Here is a 22863-nt window from a genome sequence, read left to right on the forward strand (position 1 = left end):
AATAGCTTTTGTGTTCCACTTTTGGCTGTATTTGTTAAATTTTTGCTGCTACTATCTTGAGGCTGACCCTGTAACTGATCATTCTGCAATCAGTTCTCTACCCTGGTAACCAAAAGTTAAATACAATAAATCCATACCTCTCAACCTGAAAACATCAAAAAGCTGGACAAGGCCCATGAAAAATAGGTACAAATCTGTACGCTGATTAACATAGCATTTGCATACATAATTATGTAACCCCACCCACTCCAGTGGAATTGTGGGATACCAACTTTCAAAAGCAAACTGAAGAACAGACCACCAAAATAGGATACCAGAGTCCCTCTACAGTCATTCCAATGTCCCATCACCTGGCTATTTCGCCCCATTTACCATAAACACTAACATGTGCATACTGCTTTACTTCTACAATGATTTGTATTTCATTTTTACATTTTATAGCACAATTCACAAACATTAATAGACATATGATAATTAAACAAAGCAATACTGTCTCACAATGAAAACAGACTTGGCATTAAAACTTATCTGCCCTTGAAACTCACATTCATTGAAACAGCATTGAAACCCATACCACATCCAAAGAAAATGCATCTGGCCAGTGATGGATAAAGATTACCTTTGGGCTGTTTTCAAATCATTGGCCCCTTGCACACAAAACATAAATGTGTTCTTTGATACACCTTCTCGACTTTATTAAATTATATTCATTGTACAATATAGCACACTTATTAGAGCGCATTTTAAATTTGTTTGAACATTTTTCCAGTAGGCAAGGAAACAAAATGCATGAACCAATAATGACAAAACTACCAAAGTCAGAATATTTCCATCATAAGAGTCTACATCCACACCCACACAATATATAAATAAATTACAGTAGTGTAAGCCATAGGCATCGCGCACAGCTTCTTGCACTTATTTTCAATTTCAGTTTTTTTTTCGGGGGGGGGGGGGGGGGCAGAAGGACAAAAACCAGGGACACATTTTAAACATTGCTTGTATAATTTTGGAAGGTTGCTAGAATAAAATGTGTTACTACCACAAACAATTGCTAGAATAAGATGTTTTGTGTTACCATTTATTTTCTGAATATGAAGTCTGAAATTCAAATGCCTGTCATTAATTTAGTGAATTCAACCCTTCAGTGACTTCTTTGCATTAAAAATCCTGAAAACCAGATTTTATAAGGAACAGATAAAAAATATGAGGCATAAATTCACAAGTGGTGGCTATGGACTTTAGGCTCTTTTTACCTTGTACTCAAGGTACAGGGTTTGAGCCAGAGTATTTCCAGCCACCAGGTATATTACAATTGGAGCATTTATACACAGTTTATGCAAGCTCTGTTTCTGTTCAATATAATGTCACCAGACAGACACACAGCTCTGTTTCTATTCAATACACACAACCCTCTGAAAAAACGGACACAGCTCTTTCTTTTCAATATAAATGTCACCAGCCAGAAAAGCAGTTTAACGGACACACAGCTCTGTTCAATACACACAACCCTCTGAAAAAAACGGACACACAGCTCTGTTTGTTCTCTGAAAAAATGGATATAGCTCTATTTTCAATATAATGTTACCAGCCAGAAAAGCAGTTAGTTTATCGGACACACAGCTCTGTTCAATACACACAACCCTCTGAAAAAAACGGACACACAGCTTTGTTTCTGTTCGCTGAAAAAAAAAACGGACACACAACTGTTTCTGTTCAATATAATGTCACCAGCCAGAAAAAGTAGTTTTAATGGACAGACACATACACAACCCTCTGAAAAAAATAAGAACCTACCCTTCCGAATGTAGTCCGGTATGGTATGTAATGCAAGCTCTGTTTTTGTTCAATCAGCAGACAGCAGTTAGTCCGATACTGATATGCAAGAGATCTGTTTCTGTTCAATCATCAGCAGTTTAACGGCTCACACAAAAAGATGTCACCAGCCGGAAAATTCAGCAGTTTAATGGCTTGCACCAAAAGATAATGTCTCTGCCAGCCAGATATGTTCACACAGCAACTTAAATACAGCCAAAAGATAATGTTTCCCGCTCTCTATTTGAACAGCCATAAAGCAAGCTCGATTCCTACAGGCTGATAAGCCCTGACAGCGGTGACGTCATCACGCATGTGATGACGTCAGCTCAAAAACTGGAAAAAAAAATTAAAATTAAAAAAAGCTGAGAAAAACTCGGAAATGAAGGGGTGCCACTCGGGAATTGTGGCACCCCATTATTTGGACCCCAAAACTCAGTAAAAACAGAGTAATTCTGGACAGTTGGGAGGTATGAATAAATCAATCAAGAGTAAAACTGTAAAGCACTCAGTCAAATGCTATGGTCACCAATGTTAAACGCACTCAGTGCTGATTAATCCAGGACTACAATTCTCAAACTAAGCTTACATAATTATTATGTAATAAACAACTTGTAGCTATCATCTGAGAAACATTATTTCCCCTTTAAATAATGTTTTAATATGAACCTAGAAAAACAATATGGTTCTTTGTTTCTCTTTTTATTCTTCCAGCTCAGTGATGCACTATAATGTTGTCGTCTACACCAACATTATGAATGGATTCTACCTACCACTTTCATTTTTACAGTTTTTTTTCCCTCTTCAGCCTACTGCATTCCCTGACAGGTACTAACTATGGCACAGCAATGCAGTCTGATGTTCCAGATGGCTAACTCAATTTATAATGGTCATATACACATTACTTACAGTTTACTGAATGAGGTAACACACTGATCAAAAAAGGGCATATATGCAAAAAGCACAGTATGTTAATCATACGTACATGTTAAGTCAGGACACTTAAACAGTCACATTTACAAATTAACTGGCAAACCTCTTTTGCTAGCTTAAACTATTCAGTGCAGCAGTCTAAAGATGCATTCTTAACTGACCTCTTCACTTAATCCATGGATCACAGTAAATCATTTAGTCAAAGTGTCTCACAGTGCAGCTGTTCATTCCAAATCATGTGCAGACAACCACTTTTACAATTGGACTAAACTCTGGAATGTCTTTTTTCCTCTCTTACCATATTTGCCGAATATCTCTTTCAGGCGTTCATCATCCATGTCGTCTCCAAAGTTCTTGATGTAAACATTGGTAAATTCCTTTGCTTTAGCTCCAAGTTCTGCTTCCCTTTCCTTGCGGGATTTGAAACGTCCAACAAATCTGAAGTAAATAAAAGAAATATGCTAAAATAAAAGCTTGCAGTTTGCACAAGCTGCCACCACCTAAACACAACTCAACAAAGTTGTGCTAGCTGACTGAAAACGCAGAGTTAAGATTTTAGTAATGTGGCACAAAAATTCCACTTCCTTTGACAACACTAACACTATACACAAGTATTGCTTTAAAGACTCTTTCATTTTGTTTAAACAAAAAAAAAAACACTGATGTAAAGCATGCCATTACAAAGCTATTCACCAAATAATATAAATCTTGAAATCCAGATCTTTTTGCAGAAACCACAGGGAAAACTAAAACACTGTTCTGACTACATGTTTTAAATTCCATGCTGACATTTAACCAAACTCCATATATCACCCAGAACCAAAACACACAAACACCAAAACACATCAGTGAAGGTCTGACGCCCAGACTGGTGAAAAGAGGAATGTGGTTTTATAGCACTCAAAAGCAAAAGTCAATAGTAGACAACCATCAGAATGGCATCAGTACAGTGGCATATAGGCCAGAAGTAGTGATGACAGGCCCATTAATGTTCACATGTAAATGCTGGTTGCAAAAATCCTATTTTCTCAATGGTATCCAAAACCTTTATGCAGTATATAAAAGACAGACCACCACTGAAAAATGCAGCACACAGCACTAAGTGGATTAGTAAAGCAACCTTGTTATAAGGGACAGTAAAAGAAGGGCACATCCTCCCTCGCCAAACAATGCACTGAGAATTAAAAGGGGCCCACATTTACCAGTGCTCACTTTTCAAGGCACATGCTAAAATCACCACTTACACCTTGCGGTCATTCAGAAGCATGCCGTTCATCTTCTCAATGGCTCTGTCAGCAGCATCCTGTGTCTCAAAATGAACAAAGGCATAGCCTTTGGACCCATTTTCATCACACACTACCTGTGGGCAATACAAGATGGAGACAAGTAAAGAATGCAGGCAGAACTTGAATAGTTTGAGCCTTTAATATTCAGCAACAGGCTCTGTGTGGTAATGCTCCTCATGAAACCATGCTTTTTTCACAATATGCTTATGCGGTTTCATATGGTGTATTCACTGCACAGTTTCAGCTGTTATGACAAAGTTACCTAACAGAGGTATCCAAATATTTTGCGATGAGTTTCGGCAAACTTATTTCTAGATTTCATCATAAAGCAATTCAACTTTCCAAATGGTTAACCTGGTCATTACTACAGCATCAAAAGCTCATGCCCAAACAAATACCAAGCTCTGCTAGCTAATCCAATAGCCTATACCTTTGAATAAAAATCTATATCATGAATTATACACACCCAAGTCAGTAATGGGTTGTAGAGAGAGTTGGTAGTCATCAGGGATTTGAAAGTGAGAAACTATTCCACAAAATACAGTTTACTGAAATCACACCCTTACGTGTAGGAATAGTGATTTCTCAGAAGTCTATCAGCTAACAAGAACATATTTGCACAATCATGGAAAGGGTTAGCCAAGCAATACACAAAAAAAAACCCTCCAGGAAATAACACTTCATCAGGAAGCCAACTCCAGATAGGAAATAGATCTGTCAAACATTAGTCATGGAAATGACTCTTCTGAGCATTCAGACTACGGACAAATGTTAAGTAATAAATTCACTAAGAGACTTTCAAGAGGACGGCTGACCAAGTACTGAGTAAAATCTGAATAAAATGCTAATGGAGGGCATTATGAGTGAAAAATCAAGAAACGACGCCAACAAAAATATTTTGACTAAATCTGGTTACTGACAACTACATTGCCTGTATGCCAGCAAACAAAACATTTGGATAAATGGAAATCAAACTAGAAAATAAGAACAAACCTCTGGCAGAAAAGAACCTTGCAGCTACTCAGCAAAACAGTAGTTCAATTTGCAACTTTAATAAAGGAGATGGCTTTCAACCAACTTAGATTAACAAAGTAAATAAAATGTATGCATTCAGAAGTATTTAAGTGAGACAATGGAAAAATATATAAAGCTAAAAGGCTGAAAAAAGTGTTGTTTTAAGTGGGAAGTCCGTGTCCAATAGCTTTAATTATATCAATTTACAAAGACTACTAAATGGAACTGGGTCTTATCTCTCTTACTAAAAGACATAACATTAGCTAATTTCAGAAACCTTAATGCAATTCCTTCTAACAATATTGTCAAAATGCTTGTTAAACCCAGTGACGTTCACACTACAGCCTAGTGCTTGTATCAGTATATGTACTTTGAAATTGTCTCCTCTTTCTTTTATCATACAAATCTGAAATACCAAAAAAGTCTACCTTTATATTTAAACTTTTTTTTTTCTTTGTACTCTACTTTTATTTTCCTTTCTGCATTATATTTTTGTGATATTCACTCAGGCTGAGCATGAAAGTGGTCCAAAGCTATCGGTACTCTACCTAGGTCAACAAATGGAAATAAACAAAATGATAAAACTGCAGAATGCAGACAATGAAATGAAGGACAGACTGGCTGAATATGCAGCTTCTCAAGAAGAGATGTTTAAAAAACACAGAAGAGACAACATGTAGTGAATATCCCAGTTTTTGCTATACCAGAGATACTGGAAGAAACAGACTGCAATAATTTTATGAAAGTAAAAAAGAGCAATCAGATTGACATTCCATTGCATGATTTAACTGAGGGCGCACATGTGTATGTTGCAAATCTGACCATCAGAAGCAGCCAAAACCTACATCAGTAAAGTAATCATACCAGCAGAAAGATGTGTGTGACAAAACTGTGGTAGAACAGAAAGTATCAAAAATTGGGGACAGAGGATTTTTGGAAAATTATTTGTTGTGCACCTGACAGAAGAGAAGCAAATTACTTGGGACAATCTAAAAAACAAGACCCCTTAGTGAACCCCGACTATAAATGGGCTGTACATCAAAAGAAAAATTCATGCCCCAAAATAGGAAGGGCTACGCCCAAAAGACAAAAAAAAAATCTGTCTCAACAAGCAAATCAAGACTAATCAAATCCACCAATGCCAACTTCAAGGCAAAAACAGCCTCCCAAGCAAAGAATAACCATAAGGCATTTTCAGTTATGTATATGACCTTAAAGGGAACACCCGCAGTGTGCTGAACTAATGGTACATGCAACTTCCTACACTGAACCAGGGGATACAGCAAATTTGCTGGCTGATAAATTTAGCTCCTATTTCACCCTGCCATCACACCTAGCTCCCCCTCAGGAAATACCTTTTATCATTTCTCCTTCAGCATTTAAGAATAGATCCTCAATGCATCCTCCATAGCTAAAACAATGCATCAATGGGTCCTAATGATATCCCAGGATGCCTCCTAAATAGCTTGAAACATGACCTGTCAGGCCCACTAGAATCTGCATTCAATCACAGCTTCCATACAAGCTTCATCCCTAGGGAATAAAGGACTGCAACAGTCCTCTCTCGCTACAAAGGCCGACCACCAATAAACTCGGGGAACTACAGACCTGTAAGTTTTACTAGTTTTATATGCAAGGCATGGAAAGAATTACCACGGACCTGATAAAGACATAGCAAATCTTCAAATACTAAACCCATCCCAGTTCTGTTTCGTCAAGGCAGGTCATGTCTACTAAGCTTGTTGAAAGTTTTTGATGTCAATAGAGCCATGGACGAGGGCAAAATGGTACATGCTGCCTACTTTCATCTGGTAAAGGTATTTGGCTCAACACTTCACTCTGGTATTATAGACAAACTCAAATTTAGGCATAAACCCCTATGTCACCTGATGGACAGTCAAATGGCTCACAGACAGAACAAATGAAGTTATGGTAGGGGAATCCACCTCCGCCATAAGGCCAGTTGCTAGTGGTGCCCCACAGGGCTTATTACTGGGACGTCTCATTTAGAATATACTTCTCTGAAGTCAAGGTAAATGCAGAGGGCCTTTCGCTGACCAAATCTGCAGAGGACTGCAAGTTGGGTGCAATCACTGAATCCCTCAAAGATTTAGATGTCCTCAAGGAGGTTCTGACCTAGACAAATAACTGGTGCCAGAACCATGGCCTAAAACTCAATGCAAAAAATGCATATTACACTCTTTGGGAAGATGACCTCTCTGCAAATTACAACCTTGATAACAGTCCTCTAAGAGTGGACATAGTGGTAAGGGGACTTGAGAACTCAGGTTGAAAGTAACCCAGACAGACTACTGAGGGATGATTTATGCCCAACCTTAAAGGCATTCTCTGATCCAGCCTCGATGGATCTGCTACACATTCATAAAACAAACAGCACTAGAATTACCACATCTAAGGATCTAAAATTCATCTGTGATGAACAAAACATGTTGGAGGGACAGATATGTGGGTCAGAGCTTATCCCTTCTCTGGGACAGACTCTTCATTCATGTGAAACAAGGTTCTTCCCCAAGTTTATTCAAATGCAATCTGGACCAATGAAAAGGAAACTACAAACTCAACCCTGGCCTGTCACCTGTGGCCCTTAATCCAGTGGCGGCCTGTAGATGCTCTATGGCACAGGCATATACCAAAGACATTCCAGCTCACAGGAATTGATAATTGGGAAACTCTGGGCATGAACGGCTAGGTTTAGAAAGGCTTTAAGGCCAGTAGCCTTCTATGACCCTATGATTTTATCCTCGCACTAAAGGGATTTCAAGAGACAGGTGTGAGATTCAAGTTGCTATCTCCAGCTGTGTTCAAATCCCACCCCCAGAAGTCCAAAGACATTTTGTATATAGAAGAAGCTACAAAGGAAAAAACAAAAAGTTTAGCCAGCAAACAGTGATGCAGCAAGCAGAATGGGACTCTGCTTTTTAATCTTCTGATATCAAGAAAACCCACAGACTTTCCCAGTAACACCTCTTCCATTGCTTTCAAGGAAAATGATTTAGTGAAAGAAAAAAAGAGAGCTGACGAGAAGAACCTGGAGTATCTTGAACTAGAGAGCAGTACTGAGACTGAGATGACCAAGAAGAAGGGGGATGGGAGTGGCATAATGGTTATGGTGCTTACCTCGCATGCACAAAGCACAAGGTCCGATTCTCACTTTTGAAGTGAAATACATTAGGCTTAGTACTTACCTATGAACCTTCTCTCTATAAACTTGTACTGTGTCTGAAGGTGCAAGTGTGGTGAACTTAGGGAAAGAGGACAGCTGATGCAGGGTTCAAAATCCATTAAGACCAGCAATTAAAGAGAAGTTAGTGAAAAGGGGTGTAAAATGAAAGCATTAATCTCACTTGGTGCAGAGTTTACACATGTGAACTGTGGTTCTGCAAGAAGTGGTTGCAAAGGACAGGAAGCATGATGACTTTTTTATACTGGTGGAAGAAGTCTGAAGCATAATTCCCAATTTACGTCATTAAATCTTTACAGAAGGTAATGAGAAAATGAAAGACACGTAAAAGATTTTTGCTCATTAAAATTTATATTAAAAATTCATAATATAAATTAAGTATCATATTCTTCAGTAGTTCTGCATAGCATGCAGAAGGATTATAAATGTAAAATGGGTGAGTTTTATCAGTGACTAATCTACATGCCACTGATATTAAAGTACTTTTTTCTTAACTGTAATGTATCCAGGCATTGCACTGTAACAAGATAAGAAAACTTGGAAATAAGCAAGTTAAAGTTAATAAAATATTGTGATTTCAGGAAGTTGATGGGGATGTAAAAGCGAACTGATCACATTGTAGGTAGAAAGATGATGAATTAACCTGTTTTTTATAGATGTGGAGGACTTGCAATTTTCTTTAGGCAAATAGGCTTGAAAAAAGAGAGAAAATGATGAAAGGCATGGCAATTTGTGTCTGCAAAGTTATTGGCTATTTTTCCATTAGCACCTGCCTTTACCTGGAGATAAGGAGCAAACAGATACAAGCAATTAATCATGACAGGTGAGACCAAGTCTGTTCTGAGTGAAATCTAAAAGGGAGGCCCCTTCTTGCATTTGCAGTACTACTTAGCTTTTTAATTTTTTCAATAGCAAATGATTTTGGTTGGAGACAAGGGAGCTTGCAGATGCAAGTAATTCATGATCAAAGCACTGAACAGTGTGTTCCATGTGAAATGTACAAGGTACAGTACACATAACTTTTAAAGGGAAACTGGCAAGTAGACTAGTGAAAACAAATGAAGTCTGAACATGTGATAAGTGAATACCTATACAAACAGCTGCTTCCCCAGCAGCCTTAATACTTTAATACATTAAATATAAGTGTAAAATTTAGTTTAAGGGTAGCCTGCTCGATTTTTCTTAAGAATAAAAAAGTTTGCTGAAAGCAAGCAAAGTTGCCTTTCATATCTGGTAGGGGACTAGAGATGAGAACAGATTGTATTGTGTGTGAGAACGCACTCTAGTGTGAGCTTTAACTCTGTTAACACTGCATTTAGAATAGGAAATGTCAATAGCTGCAACTGTAGATTTGGGGCAACTGCTTCTATTTGGAGAAAGAACTTTCTTTTTGGAAAGCATATTTTTGAGACTGGTGTGAGTTAAAATGAGTTTCAGGGTCTGAAAATGTATTTAGTTTTTGTCTGAGTGTTTTTATTAAAACAAAAATTCTGGGAAAATGTGACATGGGCTTGAATAGAGATAAGAAGCACCAACCACATACAAGGTCAGCCTGGCAATCATTACTGTAAGGATGTATGACTGTCACATATAATACGTGCAAATAACTTTTTATCAAAATGATTGCTTTGTCAATACTAACATAGAACGTAAACAGCCTTACAGGTACAGAAAAAAAGCAGAGTGTACTACATTATATTGATAGTATGGCACAAATGGCAATGTTACAGGAGATGCATTTGGATAGAAATGAACATGGGAATTTGACAAAAAAAGGATTTCAGGATGAACATTCAGCAGAGTATAAGGACAAAAGAAGGGGAAGTAATAATAATGGTTGCAAAGAGGATCTAATAGTTGACAGAAGAGAGGGGAAAAGATAACAATGGTAGAAAGTAATGTGTTACTGATAGGAGAGTAAGATGATACTGCCATGTATTTACATTCCACCTAAAACCGCTACTGTGGAGCTTAGGAGAATTTTGGGAGAAATAAGCTATCAGCAAGGAATGTTATTTGTATGTTAGGCCTAGAATCTGATCTGCAACAGTAAAGATGCATCAGAGAAACCTAAAAAATACAACGAAAGAGGGTAGATTTCCAAAGACATTAAAATACCTGGTATAGAAAATGCAAATTCAGTAGCAAGAACTCCAAAAGAATCTACATATTCCAAAGGCATGCGACTGGAGCGCTTCTCCCCTGGCCTCCGCTGAAAATGGGCTCTGTCCCAGTCGGACTTTCCTGGTAAACAAATGCTAAATATATATTTCCCAAAATAGACTAACTGAGCAAGACTGGACAAAAATTGTACTTCACATGAAGACATATCTTATATCTGCATCACATCATACACCAATAAAAAAGTACAGTTTTGTACCTACCATAAATGTAGATGTTCGAAGATCCACATTGCTGCAGTCCTTACACTTGGGTAGTCCGCTGTCCTCGGTCGGCCCGAATATCAAAGTATAAGGCTGACGTCGGTCAAGGCGCATTTGACTGACATCAGGACGTCAGGGTACAAATGCGCATGACCGACGTCATATCCTCAGTCTTTTCTTGCCCCAGATGTCAGAAGACCCTAAAAATAAAGGTCAAAACCAAAAGACAACAAACAAACAACCAACCATCCTAGCACTACAAATATGTACAATATATACAATATACCTCATATTGACAACCCAACCAACACAACCGCCTCTAGCTACAGAGGGGAAGGAGGGAGGGTAAATTGGACTGCAGCAATGTGGATCTTCGAACATCTACATTTATGGTAGGTACAAAACTGTACTATGTTCTTCATCTCACATTGCTGCAGTCCTTACACTTGGGTAGAATCCCAAAGCAGAGGTAAGGGAGGATGGCCAAACTATAATGAAGCAGGAGCTGCCAAAATGCCCTGCAAAACAGCAGTGGCAAAACCAGCCCTGGATTTAGAGTAAAGTGGTAGGTGATAATGCCTAGAGAAAGTATGCACTGAACTCCAAGTAGCTGCCTCCAAAATATCCTTAGTTGCCACCCCTCAAAAAGCTGTTGAAGTGGCAGTAGCCCTAGTGGAATGAGGCCTAATCCCAGCTGGAATCTCCTTGCCATGATGGGAATAACAGAAAGCAATGCAAAACCCAATCCACTTAGAAATAGTTTGTTTTGACACAGGCTTGCCCTGAGAACTCAAAGCAAAAGAAACAAATAACTGCTGAGACTGCCTGAACCCTTTAGTTCTGTCCAAATAATATCGCAACTGCCTGTGTACATCTAAAGTGTGCAAAATCTTTTCCCCTTTATTTTGGGGATTTGCATAAAAAGTAGGCAAATGAATAGTTTGGTTTAAAGCCACACTAGAAACCACTTTAGGCATAAAGGAAGGATTAGTACGTAAAGATACCCTATCCTTATGGAAAATTAAGAAAGGCTCAACCGCCATAAGGGCCTGCAACTCAGAAACCCTTCTTGCAGAGGTAATAGCCAACAAAAAGCAGTCTTCCATGATAAAACTTTAATTCAGCAGTAGCTGCAGGCTCAAAAGGTTGTAGAGTGAGTTTCTCCAACACAAAATTGAGATCCCAAGCAGGAGTAGGAGCTCTTCGTGGGGGTCGTATATTCTTTGCCCCTCTAAGAAATTGCTTGAACAAAGGATGAGAAAACAATGGTGGGTCACAATCATAGTGAGCCGAAATTGCTGCAGCATGAACCTTAATAGAAGAGAAGGACAAACCTTTGTCCAGTAACTCAGTAAGATATTGAAGAGCCACACTTAAATTGGGCTCAGAAACATCAAAATCCTTTGCTGCACTCCAAAATAAAAATCTCTTCCATTTATCCGCGTACACTTTCCTCGTACTAGGCCTTCTAGCTTCCAAAATAACATTCAAAACTTGCTGTGGAAGTGGAGGCCCACTATGGTTCAAAACAGAATATGCCAGGCTGTTAGGTGCAGAGAATGAAGCTTGACATTGAGCAAATGACTGTCCTCCTGAGACAACAGGTGTGGAATCGAAGGCAAAGGCCATGGAGGCTTCCGTACCAGGCTTCTCAGTAATGGGTACCAATGCTGTCGAGGCCAATCTGGAGCTATCAAAATCATCCTTGGCTTGTCTTGTCTGGCCTTTAGTAGTACCTTTGGGAGGAGAGGCAGAGGCGGAAAGGCATACACATGAAGATTGCTCCAATTGAAGGAAAGAGCATCCACTTTCCAAGCTGTGGGATGAAACCTTTTGTGCAAAACTTTGGCAGCTGGTGGTTTAGTGGAGAAGCGAACAGATCTATGTCTGGAGTTCCCCATGACACTGTCAATTTCTGAAATACATGAGGATCCAATTTCCACTCGTGGGGATCCATAATTTGTCTGCTCAACACATCTGCTAAGGAGTTCTGTGCTCCCGGCAGAAACCTTGCCTGAAGATTTAGCTGTAAACTGAGAGCAGTCTCCCACAAAATCATTGCTTGCCTGCATAGAGGATAAGAATGTGTTCCGCCTTGCTTGTTGATGTACCACATGACAGTTGTGTTGTCTGTTAGAATCAACACCTGCCCTGGAAGAAGTAAATCCTTGAAAGCTATTAATGCAAACTGGACTGCTAACATCTCTTTCAAGTTGATATGTAGATGTTGTAGTCTGGCAGGCCACTTGTCTTGTATCCACTTTCCATTCAGATGAGCTCCCCAAGCTTTGTCTGAGGCATCTGTCGTTATAATCTGACTCGCCTCTGGCCGGGTCACAGAGAGTCCCTTGTTTAGGTGACATTCCTGAGCCCACCACAACAATTCCTTTTGAATGCAAGGTATTATTTGAATGACAGTGTCCAAATCCTGGCAGTGCTGTGTCCATACATTTTGAGATACCATTGTAGCTTCCTCATATGCAGTTTGGCATTGGGAAGCACCAGAATACAAGATGCCATGAACCCCAAGGCTTGAAGGACTGTCCTTGCAGTCAGCCTGGACTGATGAGACAACTGATGAAAGTAAAGGGAAAGATTCTTTTGTTTGTCCGGGGTCAAAAGGCCATCTGGGATGCTGTATTCAGTCTCACACCCAGAAAGCACATGTCCTGAGAGGGTACTAGACTGGACTTTATTTCGTTCACAGAATACCCCAGGCATCTTAGCACTGCTATCACATAATCCAAATGATGAAGAAGCTCGTCCCTTCCTTGAGCCAGAATCAGGCAATCATCCAAATAAGGATAGATCTGTATTCCTTTTAACCTGAGGAAAGCTATCACTGGAGCCAGAACCTTCGTGAACACTCTGGGCAGTAGATAAGCCAAAGGGCAATGCAGAGAACTGATAATGAGAAGTCCCAGCTCGAAAACGCAGATACTTCCTGCAACTCAGTCTGATAGGAACATGAAGATAAGCCTCCTTGAGATCCAAAGTTACCATCCAATGATCTTTGCCCAGCAGAGGTAAAAGCTGCTGTAACGTCAACATTTTGAACTTGGGAATGTCCAGATAAGTGTTGAGGATAGATAAGTCCAAAATTGGTCTCCACGTGTTCCCTTTCTTTGGTACGAGGAACAGGCGAGAATAAAATCCTAGGCCCACTTCTGGCATAGGGACCGGCTGAATGGCCCCTATTTGGAGTAACAGAGAAATTTGCTTGTGAGCCTCTATTCTTTGTTGAGGAAGAACGTCTGGCATGCCTTTGAAAGGAGGCAAGGTATGGAAATAAAACCTGTAACCGTGGTAAATGATATCCAATACCCATCTGTCTTGGGTAATTAAACTCCAATTTTCTTTGAAAAGTGCCAACCTTCCTCCCAAAGGTGCTGCCAGACGAGAAGGTTCTGGCAGCTGAAAAGGTAGGTCACTGGGTCTGTTTACGAAAGGACTGACCCCTGCCCTCACCTGAAGACTGCGCAGGAGAACTCCCTGTTCTAGGCCTGAAAGAGCCCTGAGCTCTGCCCCTACCACGTCTAGATCTACCCCTAGACTGGGAATCATAAGAAGGATACGTCCACCCCTTAGTAGGCCAATTTCTACTAAACTTTGGAGGCTGAACCTGCAAAAAATCTTTAACAGTCTGCATAGACTTAGCCTTGTCTTCCATTTTCTTTAAAACTGCCTCAACAGGAGAACCAAACAACACATCAGATTGTAAAGGAGCATCTAAAATCCTTGTTTTAACATGGTCAGATAAATTCTGATCCCTCAGCCAGGCGTGCCTGAAGAACTGACCCAGTGGCAGCCACCCTAGACGAGGCCTGTACAGCATCAAAACCACATTGCAAAGAATGCTTACCCACCTGTTCAGAAACATGTACTAAATCTTGTAACTCTTTACAATCAATACCTTCCGCCAGAGCATCAACCTTAGACTTCAATTGAGAAAGAAGATAGTTTTGGTATTTCAACATGTGAAACTGGCAATTCAAAGCCCTCATAGCTAGAGTGGAGGAAGTATAAACTTTCTTTCCCCATCTATCCAAGGCCCTGGCCTCTTTATCTGTAGGAACCGGATTCTTGACAACAGAAGCCTTAACACCTTTAGGCCCCTGACTAACAGTTTCTGGGTCTGCCCTAGGACTCTTAAAAGATACTTATGAGCTTCAGGCACCCTGTAATACCTATCCGGTTTAACAGGAGCAGGAGGCAAAGAATCAGGATTAAGAGAAGCCTCTGTAAAAACATCTTCCACCACATCCAAAACAGGAGGTATAGCCAAAGGCCTATGCTGGGGTAAAACAAAAATTCCCTAAGCCTTTTCCTGGAATCAGAGAAGTCCTGACCTTCCCACTTAAAATGCTCCCTCATGGAATGAAGAGTTTCTGAAAAAGAAAAATCCTCAGGAGGAGAAGCAGAAGGAGTAGAATCATCCACATCAGAATCAGAATAAGGGGAATACTCCTGCAAGTCTTCAGCCGAAGACTCTGAAACATCCGAAGCCTGCTCAAAACTCCCTAGCTCAGGCTCCACCCTAGGTCTCTTATCAGGAGGGGGCAAAGAACCCCTAATCAAAGTAATCAAATCTTCTGCCATTTTAAGCATATGCTTCTTGGACACAGTTCCTGAAGAACTAGGGGTGACACCAACTGAAGCTAAACCTGGCCTGCCTCTGGGAGAAGCCTTGGAAACAGAAGGAGAGGGCCTAACCACCCTAGGAAGGGAGGGGAGTATAGTAACCTGAGAAGCCCCATCAGCCTGCCCTGCCTCCTGAGAGGCCACATCCTGCAATAACAAAGTCTCTCCCTGGGATCCCAAAGAAACCTCCGGTGGAACCACCGGCTCCACCGACGCCTCTAAAGAACCGGCGTCCAGTACAGACGGTTCTTCTAGCCTAGGCTTAACTGCTTTGTCCTTGCGCTTCTTCAAAGAAGCGGGCGTCGGAGCATCCGACGGCATTTTATAATTGCACCGCTTCCCGAAGACTAACCTGGCACAATCTAACCTTCTCTTTATAGTGTGCTTATTGAACCTAGCACAAGAGCGACACCCAACAACGTCGTGCTCAGGCCCTAAACAAGGAATACACAAAGTATGATAGTCTCTATGCGGTATCTGTTTCCCACAAGAAATACAATTATTCACTTTTTCTGACATCCGGTAAACCACTGAGGCAAGAAAAAACTAAAATATTCCCCAACGGGGTACTTAGCCAACTTTGACTCGGTCTGAAACTCCGAAATCGAACAATTTCAGAACGCCAACCGGCACTTGCAACGCTGCTTCTGCATCGGACCATGCGGCAAAAAAGACTGAGGATATGACGTCGGTCATGCGCATTTGTACCCTGACGTCCTGATGTCAGTCAAATGCGCCTTGACCGACGTCAGCCTTATACTTTGATATTCGGGCCGACAGAGGACAGCGGACTACCCAAGTGTGAGGACTGCAGCAATGTGAGATGAAGAACATCTAAGATAAAGATGCAGAGTAATGAAGTAAAAATGAGACACTGGTATTTTCCAATTTATCTGTTAAAGAGAGAGGAATTTAAGGAATGGGTAGTGGATATGATCAGTGTGTAATTAGAGAAGATAGAATTTTTTTTCAGATAGCGAGTGAGTGGGATAAAATGAAAATGATGTTTAAAGGCATGGTAGAAATGAAAAAGAAATGGAAATAAGTAATAGGAATTATTTAGAAAGACTGACAGCAGCTAAAGTATTGCAGAAGTGGAAGCTCACAGAACAAAAAAAGGCTCAACTGCAGATGGCTAAAATGGAATATTTGGGAAACAGGAGGGGCTTCAAAAAGGCTGCAGTTAACTATTTTTGATAACACTAAAGCAGAGATACTTTAGAACAATGACTTGGGCAACAGGAAGTACAAAAATTGTAGGCAAACGGCATCCAACAACAAGAAAAATTACCAGAGGTTCTACCAGAAATTTTATGAAGATCTGTATAAAGCAGCTGGATGGGGAAAAACAAGAAAAGGCACACATGCGCACATGCAAATATTTCTGGAAAACTTAATTATGTCAAAGTTAAAGGAAGAGGCTGAACAATTAATACCCCAAACAAGAGAGGAGATAAAATAATGTGTAATCAATCAATAGGGAATACTTCAATGGGAATACTATCTGTTCCTGAAATGTAGAAGTGAGGAGTGAAGAAAGTGATAAAAGATTTGCAAAGTTTTAGAAAGTTTTAACAATATTTTAAACAAAGGGATGGAGGAGTACCAAAATCATCACAGAAGCAAGCTGTGGTGGCTGCATTACACAAAATGGTAAAGACCACTCAGAGTCTGCTAGACCTTTGTCAACTTTAAACAATTATAAATTATTTTTCTCTTCAAACTACCTGACAGAAAAGCAAAGGTATTACCAAAGTTGACAGAGATGGATCGGTGTAGTTTTGTACAGGGTTGGCAAAAATTAAAAAGAGCAGAAATGATCCAGAGGGAAGCAGTGTGTAAGAAAAAGTACAGTTTTGTACCTACCATAAATGTAGATGTTCGAGGATCCACATTGCTGCAGTCCTAACTATTGGGTAGTCCGCTGTCCAGTCGGCCCGAATACCAAAGTATATGGCTGACGTCGGTCAGGGCGCATTAGACTGACGTCAGTACGTCAGGGTACTAATGCGCATGACCGACGTCATATCCTCAGTCTTTTCTTGCCCCAGATGTCAGAAGACCCTAAAAAGACAAGGCCCAATATACCTGCACCAAAAATATGTACAATATATACAAAATTATCAGCATATAACCTCACCTACACAACCACCCCTAAACACAGAGGGAAGGAGGGAGGGTAATTGGACTGCAGCAATGTGGATCCTCGAACATCTACATTTATGGTAGGTACAAAACTGTACTATGTTCTTCATTCCACATTGCTGCAGTCCTAACTATTGGGTAGAATCCCAAAGCAGAGGTAAGGGAGGCTGGCAAATCATAAAGAAGCAGGAGCTGACAACATGCCTTGCAAAATAGCTGTGGCAAAACCAGCCCTAGACTTAGAGTAGAGAGGAAGGTGATAATGCTTAGAGAAAGTATGCACTGAACTCCAAGTAGCTGCCTCCAAAATATCCTTAGTTGCCACCCCCCTTAGAAATGCTGTTGAAGTGGCAGTAGCCCTAGTGGAATGAGGCCTAATCCCAGCTGGAATCTCCTTGCCATGATGGGAATAACAAAATGCAATGCAAAACCCAATCCACCTAGAAATAGTTTGTTTTGACACAGGCTTGCCCTGCGAACTCAAAGCAAAAGAAACAAACAACTGCTGAGACTGCCTAAAATCCTTAGTCCTGCTTAAATAATAACGCAATTGCCTGTGTACAACTAAAGTGTGCAAAATCTTTTCCCCTTTATTTTGGGGGTCTGCATAAAAAGTAGGCAAATGAATAGTTTGGTTTAAAGCCACACTAGAAACCACCTTAGGCATAAAGGAAGGATTAGTACGTAATGATACCCTATCCTTATGGAAAATCAAAAAGGGCTCTACTGCCATAAGGGCCTGCAACTCAGACACCCTTCTTGCAGAAGTAATAGCCAACAGAAAAGCAGTCTTCCATGACAAGTATTTCAATTCAGCAGTAGCCGCAGGCTCAAAAGGTTGTAGAGTAAGTTTTTCCAACACAAAATTGAGATCCCAAGCAGGAGTAGGAGCTCACGGGGTCTTATATTCTTTGCCCCTCTAAGAAACTGCTTGAACAAAGGATGCGAAAACAATGGTGGGTCACAATCATAGTGAGCTGAAATTGCTGCAGCATGAATCTTAATGGAAGAGAAGGACAAACCTTTGTCCAATAACTCAGTAAGATATTGAAGAGCCACACTCAAATTAGGCTCAGAAATCTCCAAATTCTTTGCTGTACTCCAAAATAAAAATCTCTTCCATTTTTCTGCGTACACTTTCCTTGTACTAGGTCTTCTAGCTTCCATAATCACATTTAAAACTTGTTGAGGAAGTTGAGACCTGCTGTGTTTCAACACAGAATATGCCAGGCTGTGAGATGAAGAGAGTGAAGCTTGACATTGAGCAGATGACCGTCCTTCTGAGATAACAGATGTGGAATCAAAGGTAAAGGCCATGGAGGCTTCCTTACCAGACTCCTTAGTAGTGGGTACCAGTGTTGCGAGGCCAATCTGGAGCTATTAAAATCATCCTTGGCTTGTCTTGTCTGACCTTTAAGAGCACCTTTGGAAGAAGAGGCAGAGGTGGAAAGGCATACACATGAAGATTTTTCCAACTGAAAGACAGAGCATCCACTTTCCAAGCTGTGTGATGAAACCCCTTTGTGCAAAACTTTGGCAGCTGGTGGTTTAGTGGAGAAGCGAACAGATCTATGTCTGGAGTTCCCCATGACACTGTCAATTTCTGAAATACATGAAGATCCAGTTTCCACTCGTGGGGATCCATGATTTGTCTGCTTAACACATCTGCTAAGGAGTTCTGTGCTCCGGCAGAAACCTTGCCTGAAGAGTTAGTTGCAAGCTGAGCGCAGTCTCCCATAAAATCATTGCTTGCCTGCATAGAGGATAAGAATGTGTTCCCCTTGTTTGTTGATGTACCACATGACAGTTGTGTTGTCTGTTAGAATCAACACCTGCCCTGGAAGAAGTAACTCCTTGAAAGCCATTAATGCAAACTGGACTGCTAACATCTCCTTCATGTTGATATGTAGATGCTGTAGTCTGGCAGGCCACTTGTCTTGTATCCACTTTCCATTTAGATGAGCTCCCCAAGCAATGTCCGAGGCATCTGTCGTTAAAATCTGACTCGCCTCTGGCGGGTCACAGAGAGTCCCTTGTTTAGGTGACATTCCTGAGCCCACCACAAAAATTCTTTTTGAAGGCAAGGTATTATTTGAATGACAGTGCCCAAATCCTGGCAGTGCTGTGTCCATACATTTTTGAGATACCATTGCAGCTTCCTCATATGCAGTTTGGCATTGGGAAGCACCAGAATACAAGATGCCATGAACCCTAATGCTTGAAGGACTGTCCTTGCAGTCAGCACGGACTGATGAGATAGTTGATGGAAGTAAAGTGATAGACTCTTTTGTTTGTCCGGGGTTAAAATGGCCATCTGGGCTGCTGTATTCAGTCTCACACCCAGAAAGCACATGTCTTGAGAGGGTACTAGACTGGACTTTATTTCGTTCACAGAATACCCTAGGCATCTTAGCACTGCTATAACATATTCCAGATGCTGTAGAAGGTCTTCCTTTTCTTGAGCCAGAATTAGGCAGTCGTCCAAGTAAGGATAGATTTGAATTCCTTTTAGCCTGAAGTAAGCTATCACTGGAGCCAGAACCTTTGTGAATACTCTGGGCAGTAGATAAGCCAAAGGGCAATGCAGAGAACTGATAATGAGAATTTCCAGCTCGAAAACGCAGATACTTCCTGCAACTTAGTCTTATAGGCACATGAAGGTAAGCTTCCTTGAGATCTAAAGTTACCATCCAGTGATCTTTGCCCAGCAGAGGTAAAAGCTGTTGTAACGTCAACATCTTGAACTTGGGAATGTCCAGATAAGTGTTGAGGATAGATAAATCCAAAATTGGTCTCCACGTGTTCCCCTTCTTTGGTACTAGGAACAGGCGAGAATAAAATCCTAGGCCCCTTTCTGATACAGGGACTGGCTGAATGGCCCCTATTTGGAGTAGCAGAGAAATTTGCTTGTGAGCCTCTTTCCTTTGTGGAGGAGGAACGTCTGGCATGCCTTTGAAAGGGAGCAATGTATGGAAATAAAACCTGTAACCGTGGTGAATGATATCCAACACCCATCTGTCTTGAGTAATTAAATCCCAATTTTCTTTGAAAAGAGACAGTCTTCCTCCCAAAGGAGCTGCCAGACGAGAATCTACTGGCAGCTGAAAAGGCAGGTCATTGGGTCTGTTTACGAAAGGACTGACCCCTGCCCTCACCAGAAGTCTGAGAAGGTGAACTCCTGTTCTAGGCCTAAAAGAACCTTGAGCTCTGCCCCTACCACGTCTAGACCTACCCCTAGACTGGGAATCATAAGCAGGATATGTCCATCCCTTAGTAGGCCAATTTCTACTAAACTTGGTGGCTGCACCTGCAAAAATCTTTAACAGTTTGCATAGACTTAGCTTTGTCCTCCATTTTCTTTAAAACTGCTTCCACAGGCGAACCAAACAACACATCAGACTGTAAAGGAGCATCCAAAATCCTTGTCTTAACATGCTCAGCTAAATTCTGATCCCTCAACCAGGCATGCCTGCGAAGAACAGAACTAGTGGCAGCCACCCTCGAGTAGGCCTGTACAGCATCAAAACCACATTGCAAAGAATGCTTACCCACTTGTTCAGACACATGAACTAAATCCAGCAACTCTTTACACTCAATACCTTCCGCCAAAGCATCCACCTTAGATTTCAATTGTGAAAGGAGATAATTTTGATATTTTAGCATGTGAAACTGACAATTCAACGCCCTCATGGCTAAAGTGGAAGAAGTATACACTTTCTTTCCCCATCTATCCAAAGCCCTTGCCTCTTTATCAGTGGGAACAGGGTTTTTAACAACAGAGGCCTTAACACCTTTAGGTCCCTGAGAAACAGTTTCGGGTCTGCCCTAGGACTCTTAAAAGATACTTATGAGCTTCAGGCACCCTATAGTACCTATCAGGTTTAACAGGAGCAGGAGGCAAAGAATCAGGGTTCAGGAAGCCTCTGCAAAAACATCTTCCACCACATTCAACACAGGAGGTATAGCTAAGGGCCTATGCTGGGGTAAAACAAGAATTCCCTAAGCCTTTTCCTGGAATCAGAGTAATCTTGGCCTTCCCATTTAAAGTGCTCCCTCATGGAATGCAGAGTCTCTGAAAATGAGAAATCCTCAGGAGGAGAAGCTGTAGGAGTGGAATCATCCACATCAGAATCAGAATAAGGAGGATACTCCTGCAGACTCAGAAGCCTCTGAACACTGTTCAAAACTCTCAAACTCAGGTTCCACCCTAGGCCTCTTATCAGGAGGGGGCATAGAACCTCTAATCAGAGTAATCAAATCTTCTGCCATTTTAAGCATATGTTTCTTAGGCACAGAACCTGAAGTGCTAGGAGAAGCCCCCACCGAAGCTAAACTTGGCCTACCTCTCAAAGAAGTTTTGGAAACAGAAGGAGAGGCTCTAACTACCTTGGGAAGAGAGGGAAGAACAGTCACCTGAGAAGCCCCCTCAGCCTGGCCTACCTCCTGAGAAGGCACATCCTGTAACAGCAAAGTCTCTGCCTGAGACTCCAAAGAAACTCCTGGCAAAACCTCTGGCTCCACTGAGCCTTCTAAAGAACCGACGTCCGGGACTGCCGGTTCATCAACCCTAGGCTTCGCTGTTTTGTCCTTGCGCTTTTGGAAGCGGCGTGAGCATCCGGCGGCATTTTATAATTACAACGCTTCCCAAACACTAACCTGGCACAGTCTAACCTCCTCTTAATAGTGCGTTTGTTAAATCTAGCACAAGAGCGGCATCCAACAACGTCGTGCTCAGGTCCTAAACAAGGTATACACAAGGTATGGTAATCCCTATGAGGTATCTGTTTCCCACAAGAAATACAGTTATTCACTTTTTCTGACATCCGGTTAAATACTGAGGCAAGAAAAAACCAAAATGTTCCCCAACGGGGTACTTAGCCAACTTTGATTCGGTCTGAAACTCCGACTTCAGAAAATTTCAGAACGCCAACCTGCACTCGCAAAACTGCTTCTGCATCGGACCATGCGGCAAAAAAGACTGAGGATATGGCGTCGGTCATGCGCATTAGTACCCTGACGTACTGACGTCAGTCTAATGCGCCCTGACCGACGTCAGCCATATACTTTGGTATTCGGGCCGACTGGACAGCGGACTACCCAATAGTTAGGACTGCAGCAATGTGGAATGAAGAACATCACTGCTATTGTTGTTGGATCTTGATACTGTATATTTGATAGTCAGCTTGGATTTTATTAGAGGGGCAATGGTAGCTTATGTATTCGCTGGCAGAATAATAAAGTTAATAAAGATGATATATGAAGGGTTGAAGGGAAGAATTAAGGTGAAATGGTTCCTCTCTGACAAGATGTGTTTGAAGACATAACCCAAGCAGTGATGTCCCTCGTCTCACTGTTACTTGCTTTATGTTTACTGCCATTGGCAAAGAAAACAAGGGATTCACAAATTCAAGGATACAACTGGTATGATAATCTTAGCTTTATC

General features: G+C 41.1%; 1 protein-coding gene across 2 annotated transcripts in view; it reads right to left on the reverse strand.

Moving 5' to 3' along the window:
* LOC122792187 (polyadenylate-binding protein 4-like) overlaps positions 1-22863 on the reverse strand; it is a 1135653-nt gene that overhangs the window by 780477 nt on the left and 332313 nt on the right. For both annotated transcript variants that reach the window (XM_044059911.1, XM_044059912.1), the window contains exons 3-4: positions 3993-4108; positions 3047-3186 (exon numbers count right to left, since the gene is read on the reverse strand). In XM_044059911.1, coding sequence (XP_043915846.1) covers positions 3047-3186; positions 3993-4108 — 256 coding nt within the window. The remainder of the gene's footprint in view (positions 1-3046; positions 3187-3992; positions 4109-22863) is intronic.

This window comes from Protopterus annectens, chromosome 1.part2 (assembly GCF_019279795.1).
Source record: "Protopterus annectens isolate FY-2018-M chromosome 1.part2, PAN1.0, whole genome shotgun sequence".
Taxonomy (NCBI): Eukaryota; Metazoa; Chordata; order Ceratodontiformes; family Protopteridae; genus Protopterus; species Protopterus annectens.